General features: G+C 36.1%; 2 protein-coding genes across 3 annotated transcripts in view; both read left to right on the top strand.

The window, feature by feature from the left end:
- ipo8 (importin 8) overlaps window positions 1-1,356 on the top strand; it is a 28,403-nt gene extending 27,047 nt beyond the window's left edge. For both annotated transcript variants that reach the window (XM_056455980.1, XM_056455979.1), the window contains one exon: window positions 764-1,356. In XM_056455980.1, the coding sequence (XP_056311955.1) occupies window position 764 (1 nt within the window). In that variant the 3' untranslated portion in view covers window positions 765-1,356. The remainder of the gene's footprint in view (window positions 1-763) is intronic.
- Window positions 1,357-6,309: 4,953 nt separating this feature from the next.
- Window positions 6,310-18,898, top strand: part of tmtc1 (transmembrane O-mannosyltransferase targeting cadherins 1) — a 69,278-nt gene continuing 56,689 nt past the window's right edge. The window contains exons 1-2 of the mRNA XM_056455978.1: window positions 6,310-6,762; window positions 14,341-14,518. Of these exons, the coding sequence (XP_056311953.1) occupies window positions 6,452-6,762; window positions 14,341-14,518 (489 nt within the window). The 5' untranslated portion in view covers window positions 6,310-6,451. The remainder of the gene's footprint in view (window positions 6,763-14,340; window positions 14,519-18,898) is intronic.

Raw genomic sequence — 18,898 nt, 5'->3', positions numbered from 1 at the left:
CATGTTGACAACAAGCTTATTACATTAATTCAGGTTAAGAATGTGCTAAACCTGCTAGGAACATGTTAGCAATGTGATCAGTTATGCTTGAAACATGGTGACATGTTCCTAGCATGTTTAGCACAGTGTTAACCTGAATAAATCATTAACAAGCTAATTCATACTAATGCTTATCATACTTTAATGCTAACCCTGCTAAAATGAAGCTGTGTGTTAATTCATGCTAGTAAAATATTTAATATTTCAGACACATGCTAATTCATGGTAGCAACATTAATTAATGGTAGCAATATAATATGTTAGAAACATGCTAGCAACATGTTAAAACATTTTTGTCATGTGGTAAAGCATGTAAAAACAATAAAACATGTTTCAGATTAGCGAGATGTTAAACATGCTAACAACATGCTAATTCATGTCAAAAATGTGTTAACCATGTTAGAAACATGTTAGCAGTATATGCTTACAAATTGCTAATTAATGGTAAAATGTGTTAATTTATGCTAACAGTTTGTTTACATAAAACATGTTAGCAACATGTACATAACATGCATCATGGTTAATATGCTATTTCACGATAGCACATTGTTAAAAAAGCAAGCAACGTGACTTTCTCCGACTTCCCTCAGGAAAAGCTTCATACTTTGAGCTTTTCGAAAGTGGTTTTAAACTTTCAGACTTGGCTATCAACATCAAAATAGTCATCTTAACTACTCTAGTCACTTCTGAAATAATTGGAGGTCGTCTCATCCTCTCTCCACAGAGACGTGGCTGTTGTTCAGAGAGATCTGACACTTTGGATTTGGTTCTGCAAAGAGCTCAGACAGCGGAAACAGCCTGAACTCTGGTCGCATTTCAGTCAGGATGGGTGGCATCTTTAACCCAGGACCCAAAGCAAGCTCTTCAGAACCAAGACTCTTAGCAGGAACTGGTCAGGAAGGACTTGATGAGGTCAAAGAGGTTACTCTGGGTCCCTCAAACCTGTGTGTCTGCACATCTGTACAGAACTGTGTGTGTGTGTGTGCAGAAGGATTGTGTGTGTGTGTGTGTGTGAGTAATTGAATGTTATATATTCTATTTCTCTCAGTCTCTCCTCCATTTGCTACGAGTCAGTAAGAAAACAGTGAGGATGGACGGATATCGCTTAAGACTGACGCTCAGATGGAGGGATTTGCCATGTTGGTCAGTGCCTTCAGAGATGCATAGGCATTTTTCTGCCCGAACAGATGAAATGTTGCACTGGCTTGATGTCAGAAGGACGATGTTTATAGCTGTCACATGTTTGTATGTTTCAAAGTTTGTTTTTGTAATGGTCAGTTTTCAAAATTAACTTAAGTCATAAAGGTTATAATAACACTGTGTTTTTTGCTGTTTTTTAATGTGATTATGTAATCATATTATCATCTGTTGTTTATTTTCTGAGCGGAAAATTTAGCATATTTCACCCTATACAGCTGAAGGCAAAATTATTAGCCCAAAATATTTCTCAAGTGATGTTTAACAGAGCAAGGACATCTTCACAATATTTAGCTATCTTTTTTTTCTTTAGCTTGGCTGGATAAAAACATAATTAAGCTCTTTATTTATTTATTTATTTATTTAAGGTCAAAGTGATTTTTTTTTTTTGTTGGCTACAGAAAAATACTATTGTCCGATGACTTTTCTAATTAACCCAATTATGCCTTTGAATTGCACTTTAAGCTAAATATTAGTATCTAGCAAAATAACTTGCCAAAGTAAGCAGTTATTAGAAATTTATTAAAACTATTTAGATGGATGGCTGGATGGCTGGATAGATAGTTGGTTAAATGGATGGATGATAGATAGATAAATGGATGGATGGATAGATGATACATGGATGGATGGATGGATGGATGGATAGATTGGTGGATGGATGGAAAAATGGATTGATAGATACATGGGTGTATGGATAGATGCATGGATAATGGATAAATTGATGGGTGTATGTATAGATAAATAGATGATGATAGATGGATGGACAGAGGGATAGATAGATTGGTGGATGATAGATGGATGGATGGATAGATACATGGGTGGATGGATAGATGCATCGATAATGGAAAAATCGATGTATGTATGGATGGATGGACAGATGTATGGATGGATGGATAGATAGATTGGTGGATGGATGGATTGGTGGATGGATAGAAGGATAGATACATGGGTGGATGGATAGATGCATGAATAATGGATAAATTGATGGATGTATGGTTAGATAAATGGATGATGATAGATGGATGGACAGAGGGATAGATAGATTGGTGGATGGATGGATGGATGGATAGATACATGGGTGGATTGGTGGATGGATGGATAGATACATGGGTGGATGAATAGATGCATGGATAATGGATAAATCGATGGATGTATGGATAGATGGATGGATGGACAGATAGATTGGTGGATGGCTAGATGCATGGAAAAATGGATGGGTAGATACATGGGTGTATAGATGGATTGGTGGATGGATTATGGATGGATAGATACATGGGTGGATGGATAAATTGGATGGATGATAGATATAGATGGATGAATGGATGGAGAGATACATGGATTGATAGATCGATGGATTGATAGACATACACAAGGAACGATAGATAGATCAATGATTTATTGATTGATTTAATATATTATATGTTTTCAATATTATAATATTTATGAAACATCTTATTATTTATCACGTGCACCTTACAATAATATACATGAAATCATTTAAATAATGAAATGTTTCTTTCTCAGGTTTTGCTGTTGCTACACTGCAGACAGTTGGTAAGGAGGATTTAAAAGTGCTCGATTGTCATGAAAATAATTGCAGAATGCAGAAATGCAGCATCAGCAGCCGTCAGTTGTGCTGTTGAGTCTGGATGTGAGCATGAGCTGACCACAGGGAGCCACCAGATGTCTTTAAACAGCCCCCCAGAAGGGCCATTTACACATTTCTCGCATAAAAGACGAATCATGTTTAGCCAGATGTTCAGCCATCACCGTATCTTTAAAAGTGCGGTTATCATAATGATTCATTATCCCTGTCTTCCTGTTCCATTAGCAAGTCCAATTTGCTCATGACTGGTTGTGTGTGGAAGCGCAGGTCACGATCAAGGCAGAGCAATCATTGTGTGAAATATCCCACAGCTCTTTATTGATTTCCAGCCTGCGCTCACGCTCATGCACTCCATAATTTGCATTTATCTCTCGCTTTCTCTCCTCCAAAATGTCACCTTGGTAGTCATGGTTTCTGCTAAAATATTTCACTGTAACCATAACAAATTGTGGAAATTCTTATCAACAATGTAAGATACTTTCAGATTCTTTTTTTGACATTTAGTTTAATGTATATTTGGTTACTACAGTTTATACGAAATTTAAATTGGAATATGAAGCAGAATATATTTTTCGATATGTTTTACAACATTATATATATTAATTACATTTAACAAATGACATATAGGACCAATTGTTGATTATTTTGACAAAACCATTATGGCACATATACTTCAAATTTCACCATTAATGTTAACAACGGCAAACTGGTTGACTATTATATTAGACTGCTATGAGCTATATTTTGCTATTGTTCTTTTGGTTATTATCAGCTATTTTATATGATTATTAATATTTAAATATTTAAATCACATCATTTACATTTGGTATCAACTAATAAATAACTGCAAACCAATTTTTACTTGTAAATTAGTTAGTAACATTAGGGCTCTATCATACACACAGCATAATAACATTAGGGCTCTATCATACATAAGGCGCAAGACGTGCGCAACGAGCGCAACTCTAATTTTCCCATTTTCCCCCATGTTGTTTAAATAGCAAATCCTTTTGCGCCACTTTGTGGACTCATGGGGTGTTTCAGACTAGAAAAGAGGTGTGTTAAGGCACATTGTTGCCACGTTGCTATTTTGAGGAACTGAAATAGGCTGTACAACAGACCAGCTGAAAGCAGGTCTAAAGTCCAGCGCAATGCGTTAGCTGTGTGCCTCGTTTACACATTGCTTAATACACACAGGATGTACAGCAATACACAAATATCTTTACAAATGAGAAAGTATTAAGGAATTAAAATAATACAAAAATTATAATTTTTTACATAAATATAAAAACCACTGCCTCCATGCCTTCATGATCTCAGGGGCTTTTTATCAGTTTATTCACGACAGCTTGCTTTTCTATAATGTTATTATTATTAGTAGTAGTATTATTTATTATATGCATATTTATATTTGTTTTAATAAAAACAAGCTTAGATTTGTCCACCTGTCAGGTTTTGGAGCATATGGGGCGTAGGACGTGTGTTTGGATGTAACGTAAAGTTGGATGTAAAGTTATTTGAGCACACTTCATTATTATTGTTCATTTATTCGTTTGCTGAAAATTAGAACTGAATTTAAAAATAGTTTTGAAACAAATATTTGTGCTTGACAAACGAAACTAAATATGAAGGCTAATGGATGTCTTTAGTGGAGTGCACAACACCTCTCTTTTGTGGATAAGGAAATGAAAGAGAAAGTAAAGGCCAATTGGAGGAGGCTCATTCTTTATTCTCGCGCTGCAGATGGTCTGTTTAACTGTTTTCTCACTAATGAAGCGTTCATTTATTTCACTCACAAAGTCCTCCATGTAAATAGGCGAATGTGCCATGGCACTACGCAACTGAATCTAAAAGGGAATGGGAGATGAGACTCTGATTGGTTTATTCTCAAAACACACCCGTAACTCATTAAAAGAATAAGCACAACCCTGTTAGACCATGCGCCAGGGCACACAGCGTATTTTTCCGTCCTTAAAATAGCAAAAGTGGATTCGGACCTGCTTTTGCGCCATGTGCTTTAGACTTTGCGCCTAGATCGTTAAAATAGAGCCCTTAGTGTTTCATTATTAAGATTTAGCAGTATAATGGTAATAATTGCAAACTAGACTAGTAAATGACTAATATAACATTTTACTGTAGTCATCTTTGTTTTGTCCGTGATAAAAATGATAGCTATTACGGTATATAAATATCAATTGCAGAAAAAAAGGTAAAGAAAACAACCAAACACTCACTGAACCTTTAATAATGAGCCAATAGGTGCATAAACCAAAAAATGCCAAAACAGTGAAATGACTGGAGAAAAGTCCACACACTCTCAAACAACAAAAACCAAAGGGACACCAGCAGCAAGCAGTTTACTGAACAAAAGGCCAATGTTTTATTGTTATATTATCGTCAATGCCAAACAGAAACGTTTGCCTTCAGTAAACTGCTTGTCGCTTAATTTCGCTGGTGTCCCTTTGGTTTTGGTGTTTGAGTGCTTGCAGAATTTTCTTCAGTCATTTATTTGGTTAAAAATAGTCAGTCAACTTTATTTGTCCATGTAGGGAAATTTTTGCACACATTTTGGATATTTTCTACAAATAAATCATATAAAAACGTGCTACCACTACTCTAAATAAATATCCGGTCTACTAGCCATCAACTGCTACTGAGAGAGGAGGAATTAAAAAACTTAATTGCTTGCGGTATTAATGATAATTCTGTCCTATTTCTTACACATCTGGGAACACAATATCAATGACCTAATGGTAAAAATTAGAAGGTGCATGATAAAGGATGCCTCTCATTATTGACAATTACGATAGCCTTATTTAGTACTCTTTCTTTGTATATACTACTAATGCTCTTTAGTTTAATTCCCAACAACTTACTGGCTGTTGTTACCACAAATATAAGGTAAACACAAGTATAAAAAGTAAAATATTACATTAAAAGTTAAATATTTATTACAATGTCATAACATTTCCTATTCTATTAACATGAACGAAGTATGAATAACCTTGTAAAGCATTTATTAATCATAGTTCAACATTAGTTAATGTACTGTGAGTTAACATGAACTGACTTTAACTTCAGTAACATGAACTAGCATTCAACTACATGAATAAATACCCTGATAAATGTATTACGAATAGTTTGTTCATATTAGTAAATACATTATGTAACTATTGGACCATTAAAATTAATAATAATAGTAAAGTCAAACATTTATGACAATAAAATCATAACATTTTTTATTCCACCCACTCTAGTTTTTTATTTGTTTGTCTTTCAATCTGTTTTTTATTCCCTCCTCTTTCTCACACAGCTCATTTCTCTTCATTTACTCTCTCTCTCTCTCTCTCTCTCTCTCTCTCTCTCTCTCTCTCTCTCTCTCTCTCTCTCTCTCTCTCTCTCTCTCTCTCTCTCTCTCTCAGTATCTTCTGCGCATGCGCTGGTAGGCGGGTTGCATAGATTTCAACACCTTATACACATCCACACTCGCTGATATTACGCATTCAGACCTGATCCGCTGCCCGGGCTCCAGCGCAGCGCACAGGCTATGGAACGGGACACATCTCCTCTCCTTGGCTCCTACGAGCAGCATGCGAGACGGGGACCGACATGACAGCAAACAACCGAGGGACCAAAGGCGCTCCTCCCCCGGTGCGGCGGCGGCTCTGCGCGCTGCCGAGGCCGGGAGCGGGAGTCCGGCTGCTCCGGTACGCCGCGCTGGTGGCGGTGTGCGCGCTCTGCTACAGTAACTCTCTCTGGGGCGAGTTCGTGCATGATGATATATGGGCCATCACCAATAATCCAGATGTCAGACCGGGCTCCAGCCTCCGGAGCATCTTCACCAATGACTTTTGGGGCAAACGGATGGCTGATAACACCAGCCACAAATCCTACCGTCCGCTCTGCATCCTCACTTTCAAGTAAGCATCCAGCATCCCACTCCTGCTGAAGTTGTTGTTTTCTTTAGAACAAACAAGCATGTTTTTGAGTTTGTGGAGTCTAAATGGAGTTTTTCATGCAAGTTGGTAACTTTTAGGAGAACGCTTGTATTGCTGGAGTCACGTGATCTGAGCTGTTTAATTCCTTTGAAAGATGATATCTGTGGCATGGCATAAAACAGGACGCTATAAAGATAACAGTACTAACAGATTGCAGATGTAACTAATTAACTCGCATAAATATTAGCAGATTTAAAAACATTGGTAATAATAAATGAAGTTTTTATACTCCATCAATAATTAAAAATAATTGATATTTTCATTATGCAAATGTCTTTGATTTATTTATTTATTTGACTTTCATCCATCTATAAACAGTTACTTTTTAAGTTAAAACACATTGCATGCACTTTGTATTTAAAAAAATGATTTATGATAAGTAAAAAAAACTATTTACAGTTAAATAAGAGTTGTCGCAATAGTGTTAGGCTATTGTCTGTTTTATACACACAAGTACACGTATACGAGATTTTAAACATGGAATATGAACAATCACATTTAATCAAGTATGCTATTCTAGAAAACAGAAAGATGCAATGCATTTTATGTAAAGTTTTGATTTAATAAAAAGAACATATTTTTCTTATTAATTAGCCTATAATAGCCTATATATCCCAGCAAACAATTTTGTTTAATAGACGTCTAATAGACATCTAAATGTAGACAGCTTGGCTACAGCAAGGCTTGGGCTGTCAGTGAAAATCTAATAGACAACTAAGAATTGCCCAAAACTAGACTAGTCGTCAAATAGGCAGGCTAGACAGACTATGTGTAGTTATTCATTTCTTTTTATTTGATGGCTAGTCTAGTTTTGGCATATTTTAGACGTCTATTAGATAGACAGCCCAAATTTAGCCTTGTTTTAGCCAAGACGACTATGTTTAGACGTCTATTAGACATCTATTAGACATCTTTAAAAAAAAAAATGCTTGCTGGGGGGTGTGTGTGTGTGTGTGTGTGTCTGTCTGTCTGTCTGTGCGCGCGCGTAGTGTGTGTGCGAGTTTGTTTGTGACTATTTACCCTAGGCTATATGTAGTATTACGCAAGGGTGATAATCATAAAGAGTTATTGAAAATGCTTATTTTTTAAGCAGAATTGCGACTTTTGCACGTTTAGCATCCATAATGCTGCAGTCTGCATCCATAAAGCGCACAGCAGCCACACAGACACACCGCCCTTAAAACGCAACGCTCATTCCGCGACGTCATAGACGCATGACCATAAAATCGCAGACGAAGTTCAAGAACATGAGCGTCAAGTTCAAGTAAAAACGTCAAATCCGCGTTCACGCTCAGTGTCGCGCAGCTGTTGACACGCAAACAATGCAAGCAAACACTTGTTGCGCAGTTCAAATACAACAGCTGTTCGAAGTTACTTTTCCCCCCAAAGTAAATACACAACAAAAAAGTGTCGAAGAATGACACTGAACAGAGCTGTAGGAGTTTCAGACAGTCTGAGATAAGCTCGTGTGTTTTGACTCCAGATCCAGAGCGCGGGGCGTTTCTCCGTCGATGACGTCATGTTCCATATGGCGCGCGCGTCTGACGCTCCGCAGCATCAAGCGCGCGCGCGCGGCTGATCCACGTTCACACCGGTAAAAGCACCGAGAGCGCGGCTGACGAGGACTTTGTGTCTTATAGACGGAAAGGAGGCGTTGTGTATTTATAGCAGGGCAATTAACAGCCTACTCTGCGCGTCATATTTTAGCTCTCTTATTTTTGGAGCAGCCAGACTCTTCCTGCTCTCGGAGGCTTCTCTATAAATCACTGCCTGGGTCTTCAGTGCATGGGAATCTTGCTTTCTGATAACATACTGACAGTCACTTTAGGACTGGTTAATTAATTAATTTATTTTTAGAATGGCTCAGTGGTTAGCACTGTCGCCTCATCGCAAGAAGGTCGCTGGTTCGAGTCCCGGCTGAGTCAGTTGGCATTTCTGTGTGGAGTTTGCATGTTCTCCCCGTGTTGGCGTGGGTTTCCTCTGGTGCTCCGCTTTCCCCACAGTCCAAAGACATGCGCGATAGGTCAATTGAATAGGTTAAATTGGCCGTAGTGTATGTGTGTAAATGTGAGAGTGTGTGGATGTTTCCCAGTACTGGGTTGCAGCTGGAAAGGCATTCGCTGAGTAAAACATATGCTGGATAAGTTGGCAGTTCATTCCGTTGTGGGCACCCCAGATGAATAAAGGGACTAAGCCGAATGAAAATGAATGAATGGTAGCAATATTATCTCTTGCTTGTGCTTTCATCAAGATATTTTCCAAAGTTTGAAGGTAACCCTAGTCATTTGGTGTCTGTCAGTCTTGAAGCGTATCAGCTCTTTCTTTGCTGTGTGTGTATGAGTTAGAGAAGAGATAAAGTGAATCCCCTTGAGCTCAGCGTGTGTGTGTGTGTGTGTGTGTGAGAGAGAGAGAGAGAGAGAGAGAGAGAGAGAGAGAGAGAGCTGTGAGCTGCTCTCTTGTACCTCTGCTTGATCCTCCTGTCTTTTATCTGCTCTTTGATGCCGTCTTGACACAGACTCTTGAAAAACTTCAGCTGTCTTTCTCAGACATGCACAGATAGTTGAAGCTCAGAGAAGCAGAGCCTTTAAAGTCCCTCTGAAATCAAAACGACTCTTTTGGGGTGGTTGTTAGTATCAATATGTAAGTATTAAAATTATCCATAAATTAGCGTGCTCAAAATAGACACAATTCATATTATTGGAAAGTTTTATAAAGAAATATATAGTTTTATATACAGTATATGGCAAATTGCTAATACATAGGGTAAGATTGGAAAGTTTTGTAAAGAAATGTATAGTTTTATATACAGCAAATTGCTAATACATAGGGTAAAATTGGAAAGTTTTGTAAAGAAATATATAATTTTTTATACAGTATATAAGCAAATTGCTAATACATAGGGTAAAATTGGAAAGTTTTATAAAGAAATATATAGTTTTATATACAGTATATGGCAAATTGTTAATACATAGGGTAAAATTGGAAAGTTTTATAAAGAAATATATAGTTTTATATACAGTATATGGCAAATTGCTAATACATAGGGTAAAATTGGAACGTTTTATAAAGAAATATATAGTTTTATATACAGTATATGGCAAATTGTTAATACATAGGGGAAAATTGGAAAGTTTTATAAAGAAATGTATAGTTTTATATACAGCAAATTGCTAATACATAGGGTAAAATTGGAAAGTTTTGTAAAGAAATATATAATTTTTTATACAGTATATAAGCAAATTGCTAATACATAGGGTAAAATTGGAAAGTTTTATAAAGAAATGTATAGTTTTATATACAGTATATGGCAAATTGTTAATACATAGGGTAAAATTGGAAAGTTTTATAAAGAAATATATAGTTTTATATACAGTATATGGCAAATTGTTAATACATAGGGTAAAATTGGAAAGTTTTATAAAGAAATATATAGTTTTATATACAGTATATGGCAAATTGCTAATACACAGGGTAAAATTGGAAAGTTTTATAAAGAAATATATAGTTTTATATACAGTGTATGGCAAATTGCTCATACATAGGGTAAAATTGGAAAGTTTTGTAAAGAAACATATAGTTTTATATACAGTATATGGCAAATTGCTAATACATAGGGTAAGATTGGAAAGTTTTGTAAAGAAACATATAGTTTTATATACAGTATATGGCAAATTGTTTATACATAGGGTAAAATTGGAAAGTTTTGTAAAGACATATACAAGTTTTATATACAGTATATAAGTGAATTGCTAATACATAGGGTAAAATTGAAGAGTACATGGAATATCACAACATGTGGATCAATTTTTTTATATGTTGTTGAATGATGAATTAAGGGAAGTTTTTCCATTCATATTTTTCCTAATAAAATAGTTGATTTGGTCACCAGTTATTCTCTTGTTTAGCAGGAATTTACTCTATAACGCACTAAGGCTCCTAAACTAAACTATAAAACTGTGGACAGCTAGATTTTATCCTCTGCTCCGATGAGACTTGAAGATGTGTTCTTGTTCCCCTGTCGAGACTGTAATGCACACACTGGCGTCTCGGTGTCACATTAATCAGCGGCAGTTAAATAAACACAGGCTTATTATTGCCTGCAGATGTATAAACTGTTTGCCAGTCCCTCTCTTTCGCTCCATCATTTCATTAACTGTCACCTTTTTCCATCGCCATCCATTTGCTCTCGCTTTTATTTTGTGGGCCAAACGTCAGGCTTCAAGCTAAATGTTAAGTGGCAGGTGTATCAGTGACTCATGTATAACCTTCATGGATGCTTATAATGCCTTTTAGGTCTTGAAGTGCACTGTGTTCTGCCATTTATGTTGACAGAGTCTTACAACTTGTGCATTTCACACTCAAGTTCATCCAAAATCATTTTTATTGGAGTCAAAAATCTTGTCATGATCGAGGATCGTGAGTTTACTGGATTTTAGTTGGTATGCTATTCATGGTAAAGTTGGAGAATGGTAAATATAAGAAATATACAGTGCATAATAAAATTAAAAATTATATATATATTTTTATAACAGTTCTGTCTGGTTCTCGAATCTGATTGGCTGATAGCTGTGAGATATTAAATTAAAATCAGCACTCGTACAGCCTCTTAACTCCACCCACACGAGTGGCAAGCAGAGAACTACAGTTTGACAAATATTGCAGCTGTTGGACAACCTAATGTATTTTTGAGGCTATTTTAGGTGAGAATGTAGTTGTTTAGATTGCAACTATGCAATTTATTTATAAGGATAATGCCTATTTTAAAATATTCATAATGATTCAGCGCATTAGCAGCCATCAGCTTGTCATACTGAGCAGAGCAAAGACAGTTGATGTTTCGCCACAAGATGGCGACAGAGACCACATAAGTCCTTAGGGGAGAAAACAACATTTTTTTCAGCGTACGTTTCAAACAACAGCTGAATAAATCATTACAGAACAAATACTTGACATTCTAGGTGGATCTCTCTCTTTTGTAATTTGTAGTGCTGTATTTACACCATAGTAATCTGGTAGTGATTGCCCTGCTCAGGCTTTTTCGAGGTTAATTTTTGTGATCTGATTGCAACGAAATACTAAAAAATCTCTGTAGACTGATGGCATTTCATGCCGTTCAGCCTTATAATCTTAAAATGTGAGCAAAATCACTTGTTTTTCATCATTTAGACATTATGCTTGAGAATCCTTCAAATACTAGCTCCAAAGTCACATTTGTGTTTGAATTTCGGTTTTATATACACGATTATGCTATAAAACTGTTGTATAAACGCAAATCACACCCATTGCACTGCAATTTTAGCTGTATATCGTCACTGTTGGGACACTAAGACACTCGGCCTGCAGCCTCGAGCCAATAATATATATATATATATATATATATATATATATATATATATATATATATATATATATATATATATATATATATATATATATATATATATATATATATATGTGTGTGTATGTATATGTATGTAAGTATGTATCAAATCTGAAAATACTTTATTTAGATAATTTTTTTTTGTTGAGTATACACGTAATTAAATAGGCACTCATTATTAAAATACACTGAAAAAAAAAAATTCGTTGGATTTACTACGTTTTTTTAAGATAAGTGTTTGCAAACAATTTATACAGTATGTGCTGAATTTAAACAAACTGATTAAGTTGAACATCACTAAAATTGATTTGTTTGTTTAAATTCAGCCCGTATCAATTGTTTGGAACCACTTATCTTAAAGTATTAAATCCAATGAATACTTTTTTTCAGTGTGGGTAAATGTATATTATTTTGAAATGGCTATAATATAAATTAAGCATTTAATTTGAAAGTTTCAGCAATAAATAATATCATTGTGGTCTTTTCATTTTCCTGAAGTCATTTTAAAACTGATCAGATTTTTATCCTGATTTTTAAATGACTTCATGTCCATCATATTCCATGCCATGTTCTGCCTCTGGCACTGCTGCTAAATTTTAATTCAATCTCTCCTCAGCCAAGGTGACCATGAAGCTCATTAATGTTGCATCGCTTTAGGCTAATTGTTCCCTTCTCTCGTCTCTCTCGGTTTCTTGCTCTCGTTTTCTTTAAGGGCTTTATGTGCTAAAACATCGAGCAAATGTATTTATTGACCATCAGAGTTTTCCACAGCCACGGCCATTTGTTTTGACTTTTTTAACTTTCCTCTCCAAAGTCTGTTTTATATATTATTTTTTGTTTGCTTTGTTGTCCAGTTGTTCTGTCATTAGTTGTTAAGTTAATTTGTTCCTTTGTTTGTTTTGCTTTTTGCCTGTTTTTATTTGTTCTGTCTGTAGATTTTGTGTGTTTTTCTCTCTTTTGTTTGTTCTGTTGCCAGTTTGTTCCTTTGTTTTGTCATTTGTTCATTCTTATGTTTGTTCTATCGTTTATATTTCATCTGTCTGTAGTTTAAGTCACTCGTATCAACATTTGTTCAATCTTTTCCTTGTTTTTGTTTGTTCTGTCATTAGTTTGTCTCGCCATTCATTCATTTGTTTAGTTTCCTTGCTCTCGTTTTCTTTAAGGGCTTCCTGTGCTAAAACATTGCAAGGTCAAATTGCAGAGGTTTTACCACAGTCATGTCTGTTTGTTTTGACTTTAGTTCTGCGAACCTGCAACTTTCCTCTCCAAAGTAATTTGTCTAGCTGCTTAAAAAAAAGATCATGCTGCACAAGTCAGTCCAGAAATGCAGATGTTCACACTAGGGTTGCACAATTTACCGGTACTTTAGTATCCTTGGTAATGTGGCTCCAAAATACTGGCGGTGCCACTGTAGTTTATAAATAGTAGTATCGTCACTAATGGTTTATCTTCAATAGATAATGCTGCATGTGGAAAAGTCACTAAAATGCTGACATGATTGTGCAACAATAGATCGTTTTATTTGAATAATCTGTGGAGCACTTTAAAGTTGCAAAACTGTCAAATTTGTGCCTTTTGTTGTAGCTTATTGCAACACACATCTGCGATTTATTTCTGTTCCTGTTATTATGATTTAGTAGCTACAACAACTGCAACAATCTCTTAAAAAGAACGACTCACAAAGTAAAATTTTGAATTACTTTATAGTGTTACCTGATAAGACTGAAAAAAATAGACGAAAAAAAACAAAAATAGCACCAGTAAACACTGAAACGATTTTTGACCACTTCATGAAGCCTAATTTTGTTGGAAAAAAACACTCTTTTGTAACATTGTATTCGGTATAATTTGTATCTTTATTTTAATGTATTTTTTATTGGTCAGTTATCTACAAAATAAACAAAAAGAATGAATACATTTTCTGTTTAGTTTAGACCAATTCAGCATTTTAGGTACCATGAAGGCAGTTCAGCTCAGCTTCTCTATAACACCATGGCAACAAAGACTGATTACAGTCAAGCTGCCGTCATGTTATCTAAAACCCAAGGATGGTGCAAACTAAACTAATCCAGCTTCATGCTACAGGCCCCTAGTCTTACTGCTGCCGCTCTCTTTTTCAGGTTGAACATTTTGCTGGGCGGCTTGACTCCGTTCTTCTTCCACCTGGTGAATGTGTTCCTGCACTGCGTGGTGACAGCGCTGCTCATGTACACCTGCCAGCAGTGTGTGTTCGAGGACAGCAACTTCTCCTTCCTCACCGCACTGCTGTTCTCTGTGCACCCCATTCACACTGAAGCTGTGAGTCTGCAAATACAACTAATATTAATTTATGCATTACTAGTTATGTCTGATTTATCTATCTACATCCATCCATCCATCCATCCATCCATACATCCATCTATCATTCTATCATTCATCTATCTATCATCTATCTTCCATCCATCCATATCTATCTATCTATCTGTCTGTCCGTCCGTTGATCTATCTATCTATTATCTATCTGTCTGTCTGTCCGTCTGTCTGTCTGTCCGTCCGTCCGTCCGTCCGTCCATTGATCTATCTATCTATTATCTATCTGTCCGTCCGTCTGTCCGTCCGTCCGTCCATCCATCTATCATTCATCAGTCTATCTATCTATCTATCTATCTATCTATCTATCTATCTATCTATCTATCTATCTATCTATCTATCTATCTATCTATCTATCTATCTATCTATCTATCTATCTATCTATCTATCTATCTATCTATCTATTGATCTGTCTATCTGTCTGTCTGTCTGTCTGTCTGTCTGTCTATCCATTCTTAAATTCCATCCATCCATCCTTGTATCAATCTATCCATAAACTCCATCTATCTATGTATCTATCTATCTATCTATCCATCCATCCATCCATCTTTTTATCCATCCATCCATTTCATCTGCCCATCTGTTTGTCCATTCATCCATCCACCCATCCATCCCACATTCATTTGTTTGTTCTCTCTGTATTGTTTGTTTGACCATTCATTCTGGCCGCAATCTATATTACTTTAAATGTTAAACATAACCTCTAATATTTATACAATTTAATTAAATTGAGAAATACATGTATTAATGTATTTTAGCATTCTGAATTTCTGTTTGTAGTGTTGTGAAATGTGGATGTTTCTCGTGTGTGTGTGTGTGTGTGTGCAATGTTTATGTCTGAGTTTTGGAGCGGACGCTAGTTTTGCAAGTGTTTAGAGTAGAGCGCGGGCTGGAGCGAGTCCATGCCACTGAGCCAGACTCCGATCACCCGCTCTCTGTAAACACCATACATCAACAGCTGCACTGCATTAATGAGACTCAAACCCACACACTCACATCCACACCATTGATCAGCCATAAATAATAGAATTAATCTCTGCATAAACATTAGAGATGCTTTAACCAAATCAGTTTGTGTGTGATGGACAACACTTATCATCATTTCCTTACTCTTTTATTTATTGCGTAGAGTAGGGACAGCCAGAGTTGTCAATTGGGAAATGATGGATGAAGAGCGAGTATTAGGTCTGGAAAAGGTCACAAGCTGGATTTAAATTCATATTGCGTGCATGAAAACCATAGGGTGGTGTGTAAGAGTGTGCTAAGTGCTAGCTCTAAAGATTAGCTTCATTTACAAATTGTACATAAATCCAAAGAAAATACCTCAACTGCAGTATGAAAATCTATGTATAACAATATTAATCTCTGGATTTTCTGCAGACTGTTCTCTCTTTGGAGTATGAATAATGCTGGACAAACATGATCAATAATAAATGATCTTTATTCTAGATTTACAAATTCAGCTTTTGAGCTTGTGCCTGTTTATACTGTTATAATTCTTTTGTTCTGTTCTTTATTCTTTAATTTCTTCAGTCGTTTCCCTATACTTTGTTTGTTCTCTTTCTCTACTGTTCTATCATTCATTCGTTTAATAATTTTGTAGGTTGTCTATCTATCTATCTATCTATCTATCTATCTATCTATCTATCTATCTATCTATCTATCTATCTATCTATCTATCTATCTATCTATCTGTCTGTCTGTCTGTCTGTCTGTCTGTCTGTCTGTCTGTCTGTCTGTCTGTCTGTCTGTCTGTCTGTCTGTCTGTCGATCTATAATCTGTCCATAGATATCCGTCCGTCCATCCATTCATCCATAGATATCCATCCATCTATATTTATTAACATTCATCCTTCCATCCATCCATTTATCTAACCATCAATATCAATCCATCCATCCATAGATATTTATCCATCCAATGATATCCATCCATCCATCCATCCATCAATATCCATTCTTCCATTGATATCCATCCATCCATTGACATCTATCCATCCATTCATCGATATCCATCCATCCATTGACATCTATCCATCCATTCATCGATATCCATCCATCCATCCATAGATATCTATCCATCCATAGATATCCATTCATAGACATCCATCCATCCACCCATCAATATCCATCCATCCATATCAATCAATATCCATTAATCCATTTATAGATGTCCATTCATCTATTTAACCATCGATATCCATCCATCCGTCCATCTATTGATATCCATCCATCCATAGGTATCCATCCATCCATAGATATCTATCTATCCATCCATCCATAGATATCTATCTATCCATCCATCCATAGATATCCATCCATCCATAGACATCCATCCACCCATCAATATCCATCCATGCATATCAATCAATATCCATTCATCCATCCATCCATCTATAGGTATCCATTCATCCATCCAACCATCGATATCCATCCATCTGTCCATAGATATCCATCCATTTATTGATATCCATCCATAGATATCCATCCACATCCATCCATATTCATCTATTCATCGATATCCATCCATCCACCCATCAATAATCATCCATTCATCCATAGATATCCATCCATAGATATGCATTCATCCATCCATAGATGTGTATCTATCCATAAATATCTATCATTTGTTCATTCATTCTTTAGTTTGTCCTGTTCTGCTCTTTCTATTAATTTTATCTTTCGTTTTTCATTCTTTTGTTCTGTCATCTCTGGTCATTCATATCTTCTGTCTTTCATTGTTTGTTTGTTCTGTTTTTATGTTGTTTATTCTCTCAATCTTTCTGTAGTCCATCCATCCATCCATCCATCCATCCATCATTTGTTGTTGTTCATTTATTCTTTTGTTCGTACTGTTCTGTCTAATCCATTACTCTATTAATCTGATTATTATCTGTGTTATATTTGATTAATCTATCTATCTATCTATCTATTTATCTATCTATCTATCTATCTATCTATCTATCTATCTATCTATCTATCTATCTATCTATCTATCTATCTATCTATCTATCTATCTATCTATCTAATCTTTATTATTCATTCCTATGATTCCTATCGCCTTCAGTGTCTTGTGAATCTTCAGCAATCATTCAGTTATGGTAATAATTGCGCTCCAGCAGTGCCTCGTAATAACAAAAAACCAAATACCATAGCAGATGATATGCGGCAAAAATCCAGCATTCCATTACATCAGATACTCTCTCCAGCTCAGTCTGGAGATGCGCGTGGCTCAGCTTGTAACTGGAGGTTTGTCCTCGCAGCAGGGTCTGCCGGCAGGCCGCTGGCTAGTTGTTAGTCGAGAGGAGCTTCACTTGACGGGCGTCAGCAGGCTCCTGATGGAGGATGAAAGGCCTCCGTTCACTGGCATTCTGTCTCTCCCTGGAGACTGTACTGAATCTTGCCTGCAACCTGCTGACCATCTGCCTGACAGCCGCACACCAGCACCCACGGCTGGACACTGTAGATCAGGGCTTTTCATTGAAAAAAATGCATCTTGTCAAGTCATTAGTTGCAGCTTTTGCTATCAGTTTCTGGCATAAAGAACGTTCGGGATGCATGAGTGCTTTGTTGATCTTGAAGTGTCCCCTATTAAGGGCACTTAAACTGCACTTATTTGAAGAAGAATGAAAAATTGACAGGAGGTTAAATAATTCAGCCAAGCTGCTAAGACTGGAGATTTTGATGAATTTGTAAACATTGTTCTCTCAATGACAAAATGTCCACAGAGATAAATGATCATAGTTATAAAGAACAATACATTTTCCTGCAGTCATCAGCTACAATGGGTAAAAGCAGACACTCACAGGCACTACTGAAGACCAAAGGCTATAATTATGAAATTCCATTACAAATGTTGGTTTGTACAGGAAGCGAGACTGAATTACTGACTCGTATCAAAATCGATTTTGCTTTTGGGAGGCAATAACTCTATTTATAGCACATCCTACATGAAAATAATATCAAAATAGGACAAGATTTAAAGGGATAGTTCACCCAAAAAATAAACATTCTGTCATCATTTATTCATCCTCCAAACCTGTTTGAACTTCTTTCTTCTGTTCAACACAAAGGACTGCGAACAAAACAATACTATAGAAGTATATCTTGAAGAATCTTCAGGTAAAAACAGCCATCGACTTCCATAGTATTTTTTGTTCCTACTACAGATGTCAATGGCTGTTTTGTTTTTCAGCATTCTTCATAATATCTTGTTTGTGTTCAACAGAAGAAAGAATTAATGGAGTGTGAGTTAATGGTGAGAAATGTTACATTTTTAGGTGAACTAACTGTATAAAAAACTCTGATGGCTACTTCCAACAGGAAAACACA

This window comes from Danio aesculapii, chromosome 4, assembly GCF_903798145.1.
Source record: "Danio aesculapii chromosome 4, fDanAes4.1, whole genome shotgun sequence".
NCBI lineage: Eukaryota > Metazoa > Chordata > Actinopteri > Cypriniformes > Danionidae > Danio > Danio aesculapii.
This window is presented reverse-complemented; position numbering and strand designations above follow the sequence as displayed.